General features: G+C 42.1%; 3 protein-coding genes across 3 annotated transcripts; 2 read left to right on the top strand and 1 right to left on the bottom strand.

The window, feature by feature from the left end:
• Positions 1-310: 310 nt before the first annotated feature.
• On the bottom strand, positions 311-7,717 carry DENR (density regulated re-initiation and release factor). Its single transcript, XM_048073932.2, has 8 exons — positions 7,573-7,717; positions 6,676-6,790; positions 5,663-5,682; positions 5,333-5,417; positions 4,630-4,713; positions 2,845-2,961; positions 1,300-1,439; positions 311-586 (listed from the first exon to the last, which is right to left on the bottom strand). Exons 2-8 carry the CDS (start codon positions 6,779-6,781, stop codon positions 542-544), a joined length of 597 nt encoding a protein of 198 aa, XP_047929889.2. The 5' UTR covers positions 6,782-6,790; positions 7,573-7,717; the 3' UTR covers positions 311-541.
• GPN3 (GPN-loop GTPase 3) lies at positions 7,670-12,168 on the top strand. Its single transcript, XM_048073931.2, has 8 exons — positions 7,670-7,857; positions 7,950-8,058; positions 8,205-8,372; positions 9,134-9,258; positions 9,951-10,066; positions 10,730-10,826; positions 10,994-11,122; positions 11,688-12,168. The coding sequence occupies exons 1-8, from the start codon at positions 7,810-7,812 to the stop codon at positions 11,748-11,750; spliced, it is 855 nt and encodes a 284-aa protein (XP_047929888.1). The 5' UTR covers positions 7,670-7,809; the 3' UTR covers positions 11,751-12,168.
• Positions 12,169-12,845: 677 nt separating this feature from the next.
• ARPC3 (actin related protein 2/3 complex subunit 3) lies at positions 12,846-17,560 on the top strand. The gene is made up of 7 exons (XM_048073652.2): positions 12,846-13,026; positions 13,910-14,009; positions 14,793-14,869; positions 15,153-15,221; positions 15,474-15,600; positions 16,166-16,260; positions 17,085-17,560. The coding sequence occupies exons 1-7, from the start codon at positions 13,021-13,023 to the stop codon at positions 17,145-17,147; spliced, it is 537 nt and encodes a 178-aa protein (XP_047929609.2). The 5' UTR covers positions 12,846-13,020; the 3' UTR covers positions 17,148-17,560.
• The last annotated feature ends 223 nt before the right edge of the window (positions 17,561-17,783 follow it).

Here is a 17,783-nt window from a genome sequence, read left to right as displayed (position 1 = left end):
GAGCATTCAACGTCTTTAAACGGGGCAGTGAAATACAGAGCACCAAACCTGTGCTCAGAGCTCTTTGCTAGGAGCCTGGAAGGCTGCAAAGCTTTCACTTCACTGTGCCTTCCCCGTGAACGCAGTGTGCGGAAGCAAACAAGCAGTCAGTCTTTATGCAGGTAAGTCAGAGGTATGAGTTTCTGTACATCAGATACATGCTTTAAATACTTAGCAGAAAGGGCAGCAGATGAAAAATAAACATTTAATTAAATGATTATTTTCCTATGAGCTTAGGATGGAAAGTAGCTCTACAGACCACAAACACTACTCAGTGAGGAACAGTAATTTTATTTAAATCTACTTCATGCGTAAGCATGATAGAACCCCAATTTAGCTTTGGCAAATATCACAACAAAAAAAGAAGCAGCCTATACAGAACAGTGAAAATGCCAAGGATACGGGTTCTCCACAGTTTCACTGCAGAGTCAATGGATTTAGAAGCCTCACTTTGGCTACATCATTAATAACCATAAAATTAAATAAAGGTAGTCTTTCACTATCACTTCTTGACTTCTCCAAGATCTTCAATGCTGTCATCATCCACCTACGGGAAAAAAAAGCCAAAACAGGTTAAGTGTATTTCCTTATGCATCTCACTCGATATTCTTCACTGTACATGTAACGAAGTGCAGGAGAAGCACACGGTGCCATCTGAGACTCCCTGCTGTAAATACCAAGCGAGTGACACATGCCTGTATCACACAGCTGAGCCTACAAGGCTCTGCATAAGGACAAGCCTACAGAGTTATTCAGAAGGAATTCAAACCAGGAAATACCAGAACAAGGGAGAGTCAAAGAAACTGTCTGCACTTACAGCAGTGCAACCAAACCTCTCAACCATCTACACTTCAGCCCAACGCAAAATGAGTTCACCTCTTCTTCTGAAGGACATTTTTTTTTCAATATTTTAAGGTATTTTGAAAAACAGGATGGCAGCACAAGAACACTTAGGCATTCACCATTAAGAAATGGTCAGGAAGAAGCTGTAGATATTTGACAGCTCTTACTCTGATACACCTTCCTCAGTGCACTATATCCTTAAGGATTTAATGTTTCTTGGACAATGGAAGCAACATTCAGCTTCAACTTTAATCACTCCTTAACCTAATTGTTCATATGTAGGAGGAAGGGCAACAACTGGTCTTATTTTTGCACAAGTCTGTGCTACCGAAGGTGACACCCATTTTTGAAAATCACTGGAAAACTCACAGGCTACTGTGCAAAACTAGAAGTCTTACAAAAGAAATGGTTTATTACCTCAGGCCACTTCTCCTGTATTACGTCGATAATGTCATCTGTGAAATCCCCCTGAATGATTATTTCATCTTCTCCTGTTACTGAGGCACCGCAGGAAAATTTCTGAGCAAAAAACCTTTGCGCTTCCTTAAGATCGATTTCTGTTTATGGGAAAATTGGCAGTGTAAGTACAGTCATTGCCATACCAGTTTTTCCTCAAGTTTAAAACCAAAATTTAAATCTTAACTGTTGAAAGACTAGTGGTATTTTACAGTTAAAACTTTAATACGATTTCCATTGAAAGCAAAAGTCTGATACTTACATACAAAACAACTGACTTAACAAATCTAGCACTCTTTGAGGCCGAAATCACTAAAAGTCATCTGTACATTCTGTTTCTACAGGTCTAGGCTGCATGCACTCACCAAAAACACAAATGCAGATTAAAAAGCCATCCAGTTCTGAGTAACTTCTATAGTTATTTAACTATTTTTTCCCCACAGAATTGCTTCAGTATGTTTTTATTAGAAACATGTCCCAGTGATTTTTGAGATCTATTTTTTTGTGATTTATTTATTTATATTGTTGTTGTTGTTTTTTCTTGGTCCCTCAAGAAAACCAACAAAATTCTTATGCAGGAAATACGTAACATATCTCTTTAATACAACCAGGATTAAAACTTTGATAAAACCAGTGAGCCATTTGTGAAAAAAAATGTTATTACAGATATAATACGAAGTGGCTAAGATGTCTGCAGCTACGTAGGGCAGCACTGTTGGTTTAATTTGGCAATGATTTAACTGCCTCACTCAGAAGTGCACTTAATCAATTTCAAGGATGAGTTAAAAAAAAAAAAAAGTAATAGCAAATAACAGATTTACAAGTTTAAAAAAAAAAACCACAGGTAGTGACTGACAGAATTAAGCAACTTTTTGAAAGTAAGCATGTTTATCATTAAAATAACAGACTACTCTGAAGTCTAACAAGTGGGCTGCCGTGGGAAGACGCTTCAAAAAAAAGTAACCCTATTTGTTTAAGGACTTAAATCACAGAGGGAGTCATCATACCTTTGGCATACTTTGGAACTCCTAAAGCACCCTGGGAATTTTCATCTCACACCGACAGAAGCAAATCACTCAAGGTAATACAATCAAAAGAAATATCTTAAAGGTTACTTATCCAACATATGCCTAATAGCGTGCTAGATGTGAGTAGAGGTATCAGTTGCTAAATATATACATAGCAACCACACAAGGAAACTCCTTTTTTTGGATAATTGTTAAATGAGAATGAAGTAATGGTTAAATATTTCAGACAAGGTATAACAGCAGAGAATAAAAGACGGTATCCAGCCTTAAGTTAACTTAAAAAAAAAAAAAAAAGGTTGTGAAGAAATACAAACTAGAAGGGAGATAACAGAATAGACAACAAGATACTTACAGTGACGGCAAAAAGTTTCAGAATTGAAACTTTTTTACTCACAGGAAACAAGCCAAGACTCTAGGTAATATTAGGTTAAAGGCACATCTAAAAGCAACAAAATACACCTAACAAAAGTCTACTCACCAAAGGTTGCAAGGCCACATACTCTTGTGACGTATTTTTTCTTTGCTCTAGGGATTTTAGCTATTGTAACTTTTTGTGGTACAGTCTTCTTCTTCTGTTTTATCTGACCTCTTCCACCTTTAAAACAGAAGGTAAGATTACGTAATTAGTTAAATGACAAAACATTTAAAGAAAAAGACTGTAAAGTCAGATATCACCCCTGTAAACAAAGAAACCTCTCTCCCCATCTATGTATGTAAGCAAAGATACATTGCACAGAAAAGCCTTGTATTACAAAAAATAACCTATGCATGTCAAATATGCATTAAAGCCTAGCACGCACATCAGGACCCTGTTACAATGATAAAAATGGGGGCTCCCCAACACTTTACTTTGGTCTACATTTAGCCCCTTTTTCAGGGATTTTTCTTTTGTAGTAATCTTAGGAATGAATTGTTACTTTAATGTTTTTCATGAGCTTAACATCCTTACGGTTTGGGTGTGACGCAAAGCAACTTACTCGTGTCCATTCACTGAGGCCAGGAGAACCTGCCTAGTTGGGCTGCTGGGTTAAACAGCATGTTAAGTTCTAGATATTCATGCAGGACACGTATGAAACATTTTATATATATGGGTTGGTAGAAAAAAATATGCCTCAAACAGAAGCCAGCCACAGGAGTTGACTTTGTATAAACTCAAGTCACCCCAGGGTAAGTGAAGTTTTGTTCTAGAGCCTTCTCACCAGGAAAGCCAGGAATTCACCAAGAATTTATGAGCAAACTAACCCCTTGAGAATACTTTTTTTTCCCTTATTGTGCAGCACTTTCAGTTCTACATTACTATAAATTGATAGCAATTTATTGTCTTAAATTATCAGTTATCTCAAAGTTTCTTCAGTCAACAACTGCACTAAGTTTTTGCTCGTTTTCTTCACCCTCTGTTCTAGAGTATCTTGTACCATCATACTTAACACCACACCCTAAGTTACATGAAACTTGAGATTCTAGGAGAAAATCTCCAAATGATTTTAAATACTTATTTTATAACTAAAACCATACTAGCCATAGCACCCCACACAATGAAATAACGTTGAAAGGAAATGTTCTGAAGTCTCTGGAAGAAGCATCCAAGCTACAGATTCTAAGTTACTGTTGTCACCACACATATCCCACTGACACAGTAAACATAACTGTTACCAAGACACAAAAGTAAAACGTCTGCAGTGATATGTGGCTTAAAATTTGAATCCTACTGGGCTGTTAACCAGCATTTATGAAGCACTACAGAAAGCTGACAATAAGCAGGCAAATACATATTAACAACCACAGCATTCTGATTTATGATGGAACATATGTTTGTTAAACAAAAATAACTAACAATACTGGGGAGGGATGGAAGGTAAAAAAGGCAAAAGCAGCATCACGAGGCATTTCTAGAGGCAAGCAACCTTTGTTCTACTCTGCAAGCAACCTATAAGCTCACGTAAAGTAGGGTAAAAAACAGGCATTTGGGGAGGTATGCCAGATGATTTTAGGAATTGAAAGAATTACTCCCTGAATAAGTGCCATCGCAATGACGGGACAATCAGATACACAACCCAGGTCTCTACACTAACACTGCACACATCGCTGTACCAACCCTGCTACCACATACGCTTCTTCCAGTTGGTATCTTTTGCGCAGAGTCGAAGGGTAGCTAACACAACCAAAACACAAGAAAGCCATGCCTAGTCCAGGCCTACAGATGAGAAAAAGACGTCCCAAACTGTTCATGAATCAATTCCACAAACAACTATTTAGACCTTGCCTCTCTTTTGCTTCTTCTTCTCCTCCTCTTCTCCTGCAGTTCCTTGGCCTTCTCCAACCCCAGCTTCCTGTTTAGGTGAATTTTCTTACGTACATCAGAACAGAGTGGTGAGAAGAAAGAGAACAAAATTAGTGGTCAGATTACCACACGACCTTACAGAAACAGGAAGTAAGGCACAGTGACATTCTGCTAGATCCTTAAGTGGCTTGCTTTAGCACCACGGTTCCTTGACTGATGCATATTACAACCTCATTCTAGTGCTGGGATGAATTAGATCTGTGACATTCAGCTTGAGGATACAGTCAGTTTCAATACAGTCTCTGCATAATTTCCAAAAAGGGACGGAAATTAACGACAGTGTTAACATTTAAATTCTAAATCGACAGGTTCCCTATCACTAATGACCTTTCCTCCAGCAATCCACTGTTGACTGGAAAGACATAATATTGGATAAATTAACTTTGACAGGAAACAAATGCACAGATGACTGGTTACAGCAGAAACCTTAATAAAGATCAAATATCGTTTCTGAGATTTTCTGACAAACTTATTTTCACAGCATCCAAAAGCACCCTAGACTTTTGAGAAAACGGTTTAACTTTCAGACAACTGGAAGATGGGAAAGGTGAGAAATGGACAAGCTCAAAGATTCTGAATACATTTAAGTACACATATAAGCCAGAAAATGGAGAAAGATTCTTACCTACTGTAAGTTTTGCAAACTCATCTGGAAAATTCTTTTCTAACCATTGTCTGCATTTAGTCACATCAGGCATGTATTCGCAGTACTAGAGAAGAAAGGACACAGGAATGTTGTCACAAACAAATAGAGCAAAATACATTTTCTATTTAGCTCAGCCATTTCTCTTTAGGGTGACTCAATACCAACACTCTAGTAGCACGTAAGGAGCCTCATGGCATGCTAAAGATGAGAGCAGCTGAAGCACAGAGCTACCACAATTAAAAGCCAGAAAAGGTCAGAAAGAATCATCATAGAAATCATAGGACAGAAAGAAACAAAAAAATAACTCACCTCTGTTGGCAGTGAACAGACTGGAGAAAGAGGGGAGGGAAAAAAAAAGAAATTACAAAAAGTTCTCAACTTACAACCTTGGTGTTAATTCAAATTGATATTTTGAAGTTAGGGATGACTTCTTACATTGTAACTTCTGGTTATAACCTCATGCTGACTCAAAAGATTATTTTATTGATACCATTCCTCCATTTAGTCATTTGCTCACATGCTGTGTGTTAGAATAAAACTATCACAGCAAAAGCAATCAGTCAGTGAAGGAAGGGAAGAAGATAACATATAGTTCGGGGAAAAGATACAGAAAGAAACACCAGTTCTACCTGAGGCAAAAAAATATGCCTAATAAATTACCACATGATTCAGATAGCTCTCTGTTTTCCAAGAGCTACCTATGTCCCAAAGATCCGAGAAAATCTAGGCCCAAGCTCATCAAAGAAGATGGGTAACTTGTTGGATGGGCTTGACTTTAAAACACACCCAAGCCAACTGTGCAGACTCACGCACAGCACAGATTCTTTTCTAATCCCCTGCAACTGTGTTCAAGCACAATGCAAAATAAATAATCCTGACCGATATGTTTTAGATAAGTACGTTGTTTCATTTTAAAAAGTCATCTACATAGCTACAAATGTAATGAGTAAAACAGAATTGTAAACACAGTGCAACAATTACTTTATTTATTATCATACTGATGTTCAGAGACTTCGTCTGTGCTAAAGATACTAGCTTTTTACTAGCTGCAGGAATCTGCTCAGAAGTTTGTGGTCTGAGCACCATTCCCAGTAATGTAACTTTTACACGAGCCCCCCATTTTTCACCAAAAACGCTTTGGATAAAATACACCACACAAACTACTTCAGAAAGAAGCTCAGAAAGGTCACGCTGACCATGGCCTATCTTTTCAACAAAAGCTGACCAGAAGAAAATGCCCGATTCTCTCACTCGTTCCACTAGGCTGCCCTCACAAACAGCACACTGGAAGAATCGTGGCCCACTGCCCCTTCAGCACTTGCCTCCGCAGTAGAGAACCCGAAGAGGATAGTCAGCATCTGACCTGGCACCGCTCCTTACGTCTCCTTTGCAGTCAGGGACCACAGGATCAGCTACGTCTGTGGCCATGTCACAAGCCTGCGGGTCACAGAATTAAATGAATGAAATGAAACAGTTCTGTGTTATTCACATCTTTCTGTACTCAGCAAAAGCCTCGGAGACTGATAGAAGCACAAGGCCCAGAGAAAAGATGTGTGATCGTAAGAACAGCAGGAGAAATCAGGGAGTAACCATGAGGGGAAAATGGCTGCAAAAGCTTCCAAGCAGTTTGGAACTGTAGCATGCAAGGGAGAAGGCAAAGTGGCAAAAAATGTAGCGTAAAATAAAAAAAAGATGTGCAAGAAGAGCACGTGGGATTACGGAACACGCTGTTTTAAGCGAAACGTGAGGGATTATGTTAAACCGGTGGCACGCTGTGTGGAAAGGCGGAGGGACCGCCAAGAAATTAACTAAAGGGATCATTTAGATTATCGGCTGAGGAGTCCAAATCTGGTCCTGGGACACCGCCAAAGCCAACAAAACGGAAAAAGACCCCGCAAGCAAACCGCCCTCACCCCCTGCCGCACTCCGCAAGGGTTTACAAGCACGCAGCCACGGGGCTCAGGAAGAGGAATCAAGAGGCAGCAGCGCGGGGCCGGGACAGCGCTGAGGGAACAGGACCGGGGGGCGATGGGGTTCGGGTGCCGTGAGGGGCTGGGGGCCGGCGGGGGTACCTGAAGGGCCGGGAGGGCGCGGGGGCGACGGCGGGAGGGAGGGAGAAGGAAGAGGAACGGGGGGTGCGGGGATGAGGCACCGGGGACAAGGAGGAGGGCACCGCGGACCGGGAAGGGGGGGCTGAGGTAAAGCCGGGCGGCACGCACCGTTACCGGGCGGCCCCCTCAGGCCGCGGCTCCCCCTCCTCCAGCAGCGGCGGCGGCGGCTGCAGGCCCCGGGCCCCGCGCCTCCCCCGGCCCCGCCGCCGCCCTCTCGCGAGAGCCTCGGGGCGGAGCCGCTCCGTGAGGCGACCGGACCCAGCTACGGGGCGGCGGAGGGACCGAGCGGGGCCGTTTCGCGGAGCTTTCTGCCTCCCCCCCCCCCCCAAGCTCCGGGCCGCCGCCATGCCGCGCTACGCGCAGCTGGTGATGGGCCCGGCGGGCAGCGGGAAGGTGAGGGGGGCGAGGGTCGCTGAGGGGACGGGACGGGACGGGGCGGGACGGGACGGTGAGGAGGGCGCTGACGGCTCGCGTGTGCCTTGCAGAGCACGTACTGCGCCGCCATGGTGCAGCACTGCGAGGCGCTGGGCAGAGCCGTGCAGGTGGTCAACCTGGACCCGGCGGCGGAGCTGTTCGGCTACCCGGTGATGGCAGGTGAGGGGACCGGGGGTGGGGTGCTGAGGGGACCGGGGGTGGGGTGCTGAGGGGACCGGGGGGGTTCCTGAGGGGACCGGAGGGGCGGCGGGATGTGGGAACCCCTCTCGCCCCCCGAGACGCGCCGTGTGTGCCCGTCGTTGCAGATATCCGCGAGCTGATCGAGGTGGATGATGTTATGGAGGATGATTCCCTGCGCTTTGGCCCCAACGGAGGCCTGGTGTTCTGCATGGAGTACTTCGCCAATAACTTCAACTGGCTGGAGGAGAGCCTGGGGCACGTGGAGGACGACTACATACTGTTTGACTGCCCAGGTAAACACGCATCTATGTGTTAGCGTTGTGCTTTGGACGCAGCATAATGTTTTCAATATGATTTCTGTGCTGGTCATAGAATCATAGAATCATTTAGGTTGGAAAAGACCCATAAGATCACCAAGTCCAATCATCACCTAACGCTACCAAGCCCGTGACTAAACCATGTCCCTAAGCGAGACATCCACGCGTCTCTTAAATACCTCCACCACTTCCCTGGGCCAGTGCCTAACCACCCTTTCCACAAAGAAATTCTTTCTGACATCTAATCTAAACCTCCCCTGGTGCAACTTGTGTCCTATTGCTTGTCACCTGAGAAAAGAGACTGACACCTTCTTCACTGCCACCTTTTCAGGTAGTTGTAGAGAGCAATGAGGTCTTCCTTCAGCCTCCTTTTTATGTATTTTTTTGTATTATTAACAGTTGTCAGAGTTGCTTCCAGATGCTTCAGAAGTGAACTTGTCTCCATTCTAATTTGGGTGACAGCACTGACTTTTGTTAGCATCATGTAGTGTGAGAAAACTACGGTAACTACTAACTAATGCTAAGTGGAGGTTAAGGGAGGAAAAGAAAATTTTGAATTCATTTCCATTTTGCCAGTATAATTTCATCCAAATACAGGCACAGTTGTCTGAAAGATTGGGCTTTCTTTATCAGCTGTTATTCGTACTAAGTATAATGCCCATGTTTCTATAACCGATAACTGAAATGTTTCTGTTAGCTTTCCATTTCTGCATATTAATATTCTAAGCGTGTCTTAGGTCAGATCGAACTCTATACACATTTGCCAGTGATGAAACAGCTGGTGGAGCAGCTTCAGCAGTGGGAGTTCCGTGTCTGTGGAGTGTTTCTCGTTGACTCTCAATTTATGGTGGAATCTTTTAAGGTATCCATTTGAAATCTTGTAAACAATTGTAAAAGTTCATATTGATGTAGAACAAGGAATCTGATTGATTTAGGGGGCTGGGTTTGTTTAGGCCGAAGGAAGGAATGCTAAACGGGGAGATCTGATTGCTGTCTTTAGCTGCCTCAGACAAAGGTTGTAGAAAGGAAAGTTCCAGCTGGATGTAAAGGAAATACCCTGCACTGTGAGAATGGTCAGGCGGGAGCAGGGGCATAGAGACGCTGCGTAATGTAAATTTGTGGAGTTGTTCAAAACTTGAGCCCCGAGCGACCTAATCTGACTGAGAAGTTAGCTCTGCTTTGAGTGTTGGTAGGGACCAGATAACCTCTAAAAGTTTCTTCCAGCCTAAATTGTTCTGTGATTCTATGAGAGCTTTCTCAGATCCGGAGAGAGAGCATGACCCTTCCCTTATCCAGCAATAAGAATCCTGAGAAGGGCTTTGAGTTTTGTTCATGTCCTTTTCAGTGACAAATCCAGATTTAAAGCTCTGGAAACAGCTGGCAGATGGGAACCTTGGCACCTCCCTTTTCCAACAGAGATAATGACTCCCCGCTTGGCCTCGTGCCCATGTTTCATGTATTCATTCGCTAGACTTGCTGTATAGTAGATTGTGACCTGCGTGATGGTTTTGTGTTTTTCTGTACTTAACTATGTTATTTTTCATACTTCTTCAGTTTATCTCCGGAATTCTGGCAGCACTCAGTGCAATGATCTCTTTAGAGATTCCACAGATTAACATCATGACTAAAATGGATTTGTTGAGCAAGAAAGCTAAGAAGGAAATAGAAAAGTAAGTTCCAAAACATTACTTACTCTGTAGTGTGATATCTTGAGGTAAATTTCACTCAGAATTCAGTCTAATCTTTCCCCCATTTAAAATATACTCTTTTTGGAATGGTAAAAGACGGATTTGTTCTGCATCAACTGTGGTCTTTAAATGCCTGGATAGGATGTGTACAGTTTAGTCAAAGTCAAAAGGTTAGCTCCATGTGTGTACATAGCTCTAGATTTTTCTTTAAAAAATTATCTTGAATAACTTGCATCATTCTGAATGACATTCTGGGGTACTGCACCTCCTTGAAAACCTAAACTAGAGGTGATCCTAACTTGTTTTGGTACTGAACATACTGAATTACCTCTGTGTTACTTTTACATTTGTACTACAGTTTGAAAAAATAGTGTTCCCTGTGGTCTTCATCAAAGCTTTCTTAAGTATAAAAGTATATTAGCAAAAAGAAAATTTAAAAAAACAACACATTTTTTCTACTTGCAATCATAATCTGAAATTTAAAAACAATTACAAAAACTGTATTTAACAGGGGTTGTAAGTTGCCATGATAATAAGTTAGTTCATTCAGATCACAGAAGGATAGGTGGCTTTGGTAGCTGTCTAAAAGCATAGTGACTCATGCATTCTGTATGTCGGTGTTAATGATGAGTTTCTTTCTGCCAGGTACTTAGATCCGGATATGTATTCTATGATTGAAGATTCTACAAATCTACTGAAAAGCAAAATGTTTAAAAAACTGACTAAATCCATATGTGGATTGGTACGTATATTCTGATCTGGGAACTACCATTGGTTTGCAGTTTTCCTTCAAAGGGCTTTAGCAGTCTGGGCAAGGAAAATATAAGTGTAGTATAAGGCAGTGGTTTAGAGTGCTGTGAGGAGACTTAGTGCATTCTCCTTCTAATGTCTTTTCAATCCTTTCTCTAGATTGATGATTACGGTATGGTTCGATTTCTACCTTTTGATCGCTCTGATGAGGAAAGTATAAACATAGTTCTGCAGCACATAGACCTTACCATTCAGTATGGAGAAGATCTTGAATTTAAAGAACCAAAGGTAAGGTACTTCCGATGATAAGATGAAAAATAGAAGGGCTCCATAATACAAATCATGATATAAATCTTTGCCTTGTTAATAAATGATTGCCTTCATATGGTTCAAAATAAGCCATGTTTAGTCTTTTAGTGACAATGCTTATATCATCTTCATTTACTGTTACAAAAATGGGATTCTTTAATATTGTCTTGCGTGTGCAAGTACTGTTCAAATGGTTGTGTTGAAAGTAATGCTTTTGTTTTCAAAAATAATATAATCTTAACTTTTAAAGGTCAGAAAGGGCCATTAAGAGAATTAAGATCTCTTCCTGCATGTTTGTTCAAACTCCCCTAAAAAATTATGCATCTGTATCTCATGTTGTAAAGTTATTCCTAATCTATATCTGTCATACATCTATCATGTAAAATACATGAAAATACATTTCAGAAAGTTTTGCTATTTGTTTTATGGAACAATGTTAGACATTGTTCATGTGGTTTCTAAAATAAAGCATCGCAGAACAGACAATGTAAAACAGCCACTAGGGAAAAGTCAGGTTTTACCTTTTTTGTTTTCTTTCTGGCAGGAATATGAAGAAGATAAATCTGCTCTTGTGGATGAGTATTTTCAAGATCATGTAAATGAGTGAAAAATAGATGCTCAGAAAGAGGAAGAAAATACCTTGCCTGTGTGTTTAAAACAACAAAAAATCCACTGCTGTACAAATATATTTGATGTTTTATCTGTAAGATAACTAAAATTTCTACTGAGAAATGGGCTATATGTCAGTTTATATGACAGAATATTATGAACTATATTGTTGTTTTTAGTTCTTTTATAAGTACAGAAAGTTCCTGGATTCTCCTAAATGTTTCAATTTTATTTTGTTTTTATTTCTTCGCCTAAAACGTATTAGTCCAATTTATTATTTATTCAGCTACTTTCAGCTGAATTGGAGGATGTTTTTCTGCTGCTCATGTCCAAGTACCTATCAACCTTGCCTTTTCCTTAACCCGAAGGAATGTGTTTTGCTCATGGAGTCCTTGAATTAAAATATTTTCCATAGAGGTCTCATGGTTATGTAATGCTTAAATTCAGTGGATGCCTCTGTATAGGCATGACACCTCTCACTATATAGGATATATAGTTTGTGTATTAAAAATTAAGCCTGTTCCCAGAAAACCTGAACATCAGCCAAGTAATAGTTCTTCAGGATTGTGAAACATGGAGTCAAAAAACGTACTCATTTTTTAATAGTTACAGAGTGGGTTAACCTCATGATGTGGCAAGTCGTGATGCGTGTCTGGGGTTAATCCCACCACGTCGGGGCCTGATCTGGCTGAATTAAACTTTGCTGGTTTAGCTCACCTCCAGCCTGGCACATCCTAGGGCTGAGTCATTGAATCAGGGAGTGGTGTGGGTGGAAAGGGGCCCCACAGACCCAAGGCTGCCCCCCAGCCCCATCCAGCCGGGCTGGGGCATCCTTCTGACCGTGTCCTGTTCATGGCGCGTGGAAAAGAAGCCCAAGCCCTTCAGCTTCAAATCCCCCCAATTTTTCCTGCCTGACTCACGCAACGAGTCATTTATGGGTGAAATTAGACACACCGGCTCCCAGGGAGGGCCATGGGTCGCTAGTACCAGACGAACCTGGGTCTCTTCAAACGCTTCACCGCCCCAAAACCCGCCCCGGTGGGGCTGGCTCCGTGCTGCCTCACCCCGCTCCCCACCTCAGCTCCTTCCCCGGCCGGGAGCGGCGCCTCTCGGGGCGGCGCAGGCTGCGGCTTCCCCTGCTCGCACCGCCCTGCTGCCTCATTTCCTGCAGCCCCGGCGGCCGAGGAAGAGGAAGAGGAAGGCTTGCCGTGAACCCATCCCTGCCATCCACCCGCTCGGCCCCGCCGAGCTGCCCCCTGCCCTCCGAGATGCCGGTGAGGGGCGCGGGCAGCCCGCGGGAGGCCCGGCGGGGGGCGGGACGCCGGGCGCGGCCGGGCGCTGTGGGGCCGGGGCTCGGCTGTGGGGCCGGGGGTGAAAAGGGAACGGGGTCGGGTTTGAGGGGGGAACGGGGCCGTAGCCGCTGGAGCCTGGCGCTTTGGAGGGGGTTGGTGTCGGTGGGAGGCTGCTGCAAGGCCGGAGCCTTCATCTTCCTCTTTCTTCTTCCTCCCCCCGGTGGGAGGGCGGCAGCCTGCTACGGCCCCGCAAAGGCAGGGCTGCGGGGCGGGGAAGGCTTCTTAAATGGTCACTTGGTCAAAGCCAATTTTCCAGGAAGTGTCATATTCAGAGGGCTGGGGTTTTTTTACCCCGCTTACACCTGTTGTAGCACACAGAAATCTTCTTGAGCATGTATGTGATAAGCCTGATTTTAGTTATTATTATCTACTATTATTAGCTAGACGTGCAACAAAATCCCTTTCTAATGACGGAGTAACTAACTCGTTTAATGACCAATTTCGTGACCTGTGGAATGCCCCACTGCAGGGCTGCTCCTCCAGTGGAGCCCTGCAACTTGGGTTCAGGCAGCCCAGGGATGGAGCAGCGGACATGGGTTGGATGCACCAGTTTTGTCCTGTCTTCCACCACTAACATAAATGGTGTCCGGGGGGATGGTCAGCACCGGAATGGTGCTGAGATATGGGCCCAGTTAAAAAATATAAGTTGTTTGTGCAAAGAAAGGTTGCTGGAAGCACAGCTAACCAACAAAACTGACTTCGGTGAGGATACAGGAGAGAGTCGTAATCAGTCTGCGCTGCCAAGGGGATGCTGAAATGCCCGTTTTAAGTGGCGTTGATAACAAGCCTTCTCCCCTGTCTGTAGGCTTACCACTCAACTTTAATGGACTCTGATACCAAGCTAGTTGGGAACATGGCGCTGTTACCCATCAGAAGTCAGTTCAAAGGCCCAGCGCCCCGGGAAAGTAAGTTTATCTCTGAAAGCCCCTTTGCATATTGTTTGAAGTCATTTCACGGTTTGTCCCAGACCAGACCCAGTAAGAGTGAGGAGAGGAGTTGTGGCTTAGAAATGGACTGCTTTGTAGATGACGTTTTCAGATGCTGAAGTGTTACAAGCCGTAGAAAATTATCATACAATTGTTATCTGGAACAGGTCTGGCTAATTTGGTTACTTTACTAATTAAAAGGAAGCCTACAGTTACTATTTTCACACTTCCTCCAGTGTCTCAGCGTGCTTGTCAGCAGGCTCTGAGGAGGACGTGGTGGTGCAAACCCTCTCATGTCAGAGGAAGCAGAGGTTTAACTGCAGAGAACTCGCACTTTGGGGCCGAGGCTGAGGGCACTTGGCTGCTTTGAAGCTACAGGATGATGAGGAAGAAAGGCAGCACTGTAGGGTAGCAAAAACCCAAAACTTTAGTCTTGGGCATCCCAAAACTGACCACTTAAGTTACTCAACTGGTAGGAAACTGGGGAACTGCTGAACTGCTGCCCTTTGTGAAGTGAGAAGTCATGGTGGAAAGAAGAAAAGGGAGTTAAAACTCCTGCTAAGAGTAGGAAACTTAAATATTACGGTCTGAGTTCACCAGTCTTTCAGATAGCAAACACTATAGCGTAGCCCAGTTTTCTGCATTTTGTAAATGATTTTGCTTTTGCAAGAACCATTGTTTATGTACTTCAGTGAATAAAAGTTATGATCAAATGTGGTGTACTGGTACACTGTTTAACTTTGTTTTTCTTTTTTTTTTAAGCTAAGGATGTAGATATTATAGATGAAGCCATCTACTACTTCAAAGCTAATGTTTTCTTCAAAAATTATGAAATTAAGGTAATTTTTTGTGATATTGTATATACAGTAAGTCTTGGATATTTGGTGGTACAGGTATACATTTCTTTGCAGGTTAAATAGTTCTATTAGATAAGAAAACCTCCCCTTCCTCCCACTTAATTTTTTTAATTGGATAAATGTCATGAATTACAAGTTCCTCTCTGATGAGGAAATTTTTATCCCAAATGGTTTGAATTCATTCCTATTTCAAACTTTTACCAGTTCCATAAAGCATTCTGTAGTCTAACAGTGTCTGGGCTCTGTGTGCGCTCTTATTTTGCAGAATGAGGCTGACAGAACACTGATCTACGTAACTCTCTACATTTCTGAGTGCTTGAAAAAGCTGCAAAAGGTAAGCAGGGAAACAGCCTGTTCTGGGATTGTACTCAAGAGTATTTGCTGATGTTCTCCTCCTAGGGGCACAACTAACACTGCTCACCATAGTCCCAGTTGTCAGAGCCACAAATACTTGAGGCTGTGGATCTCCAAAGAGATGTTGTGATGCTCATCTTGATGAGTCTTTAAGTTTTAATGTCTGGTAAAATATTTGAGTCTAAGGCTTTTGTTTGTAAGTTTTAACCAATTGTTTGCCTGGTTCTTCCAGTGTAACTCCAAAGGCCAAGGAGAGAAAGAGATGTACACACTAGGAATCACTAACTTCCCAATCCCTGGGGAACCTGGCTTTCCACTTAATGCCATTTATGCCAAACCTACCAACAAGCAGGAGGAAGGTGAGACTAAACCAAGAACTCTGAAGGCTTCCTTTGGCACATAGTTTACCAGCTGCATTTTTGTGACTATGACTAGAAAAGTGACCCTGAAAACTGAATCTTCTGAATCTGTAGCTCTGTCTTCTGCGGGCTGCATGAGCTGGATTTTCTGACCTCAGGGGCCCAAAAACTTCCCTGGATCCATAAATTCAACAGAACAGAGCAATATGGGTCTGAGTCTTTTGCATCAACATAATTGCTAGATAAATTCTGTAACAGAGCCCAAGCCAACTTCTGCACTGGGAAAAGAGGAAGTCTACAATGATGGGCAAAGGTACCAATGAGAAAAAAATGGTTTGGATGATCCTTTTTACTGATTTTATAATTATATAAAATTATATTAACATTATATAAAATTAAATATAAAAATCCCAAGTGTGGCTGTATATTGAACGAACCAACTCAGCCAGCCAGCAAGCTGAAAGCTGTGAAAGCTCACAGTTTCCACTGTAGGCATTGATGTCCAATGCTTCCATGATAAATTCAATTTCACTTGGTGCTGTTTTGTGCTTGCGCTGTGTTTCAGAGGTGATGAGAGCCTACTTGCAGCAGCTCAGGCAAGAAACTGGTCTTCGGCTTTGTGAAAAAGTATTTGATCCTCAGAGTGACAAGCCTAGTAAGGTAAGGCTTTGGTGTGATCAACACAGATCTAATGAGAGGCTTGCTTGTTTTTTCAGAGAAGTGAAACGATGGGGTGAGTGATGAGATGTGGATAACTTTGGAGCGGGCTTCCCTGGTTTTATAAGGCTATCAGACTGCAAATTTTCAATACATTTCATCTGTAATATTGTAAGACAGCAAATGACAATTTTGGATACTTTTAAAAGCAGGATAGTAATAAGTGGTGTCTCAATCAGTTCTTCAAAGTATTGCATACTGTTGGCTAAGGAGGACTCAAGGTTTTCAGAAATCTGTGGGCATGAGAAATGCTGTTTATCTTCCTGAGTGGTTCTGATCTGTTAGCTTCCTTGAAGTAGACTGTTTTGCCTCATACCCAGATTAAAAAAATAGCCAATCAATGCATGAATTACCTCCTGGTTATATGTTTCATGTGCAAATATGACTGTTTTTAACATTGAAAGTATTTAGGCAAATTTAGTTTCAAAGGCATAGCTTTCCGATGCCTTGTTTATTATTATACTGGACTAAATATATTGGAAGAAATAGCATACACAGAATAAATAGTAAAAATAGTATTGAAATAGTAGAAAGGATAATATCCTGCTTTAATTCAGAGTCTGCAGCTCTATATTATAACTCATTGGATCCACTCCTGTCATCGTTTTCCTAAATTCCAATAGAAACCAATAGGGAAAACTGTATGTGCAAAATTGGACCCATAACATTTGTTATTTGTCAGTGGTTGAATACTTGCAAGTCACTATTTCATTTACTGCACTGAAACTGCTTTTGCATATTTTCTTATTTTGTACTTTCTTCTGCAGTGGTGGATCTGCTTCGTGAAGAGACAGTTCATGAACAAGAGTCTGTCAGGTCCTGGGCAGTGAAGAGGCAAAGCAGCAACAACATTAAGCATTTCCACAGGAACATGTGTAAAGGATTTTGCCTTTTTTTTTTTTTTTTTGGATATGTTTTGTACCAAGGAAGAATTAAGTGCTTATGAAGAAAAAAATAATCAATGAGAGGTAAAAAGAAGTTAAAGCAAAAAGAACATTGAGTACTGTAAGCAAATATTAAGCTGGTGCTTAATAAAAGATTTCTAATGTGCTGTTTCAGATGCAGGCTGCTTTATTATCAGTGGTTACAGCTAGCATTTAAAACAGGGCTTTTGTTTGAACAGGAGAAATGTGTGTGCCTGGGGGCGTATGTAATTGCTCTGCTGGCTAGAGTCTCAATATCACGTGTTAAAGTACAATGATTTTTACCTTTTTTCAATAAACTTAGCTTGTAATTAATGTGATACCTGCTTTATGTCTTATGGATAGCTTTCAAAGAAATAAAATTAAAATTTTGGTGAAAAGGCCATCATTATTGTTTAATGGTAAAGTAATCAGAAAGAAGTGAATCATTCTTATTGTAAACAAGATTAATGCAGAGGCTGTAGTCTCCAGCAGTGTCCCCGTTATTTAACATCTTCCTCTGCAGAGCAGTGCTCTGAAGATGTTTTAACGTCTTCAAAGAGT

The sequence above is a fragment of the Anser cygnoides genome, chromosome 17, assembly GCF_040182565.1.
Source record: "Anser cygnoides isolate HZ-2024a breed goose chromosome 17, Taihu_goose_T2T_genome, whole genome shotgun sequence".
NCBI classification, from domain to species: Eukaryota; Metazoa; Chordata; class Aves; order Anseriformes; family Anatidae; genus Anser; species Anser cygnoides.
The sequence above is the reverse complement of the archived record's forward strand: the minus strand, read 5'-3'. Positions and strand labels throughout refer to the sequence as shown.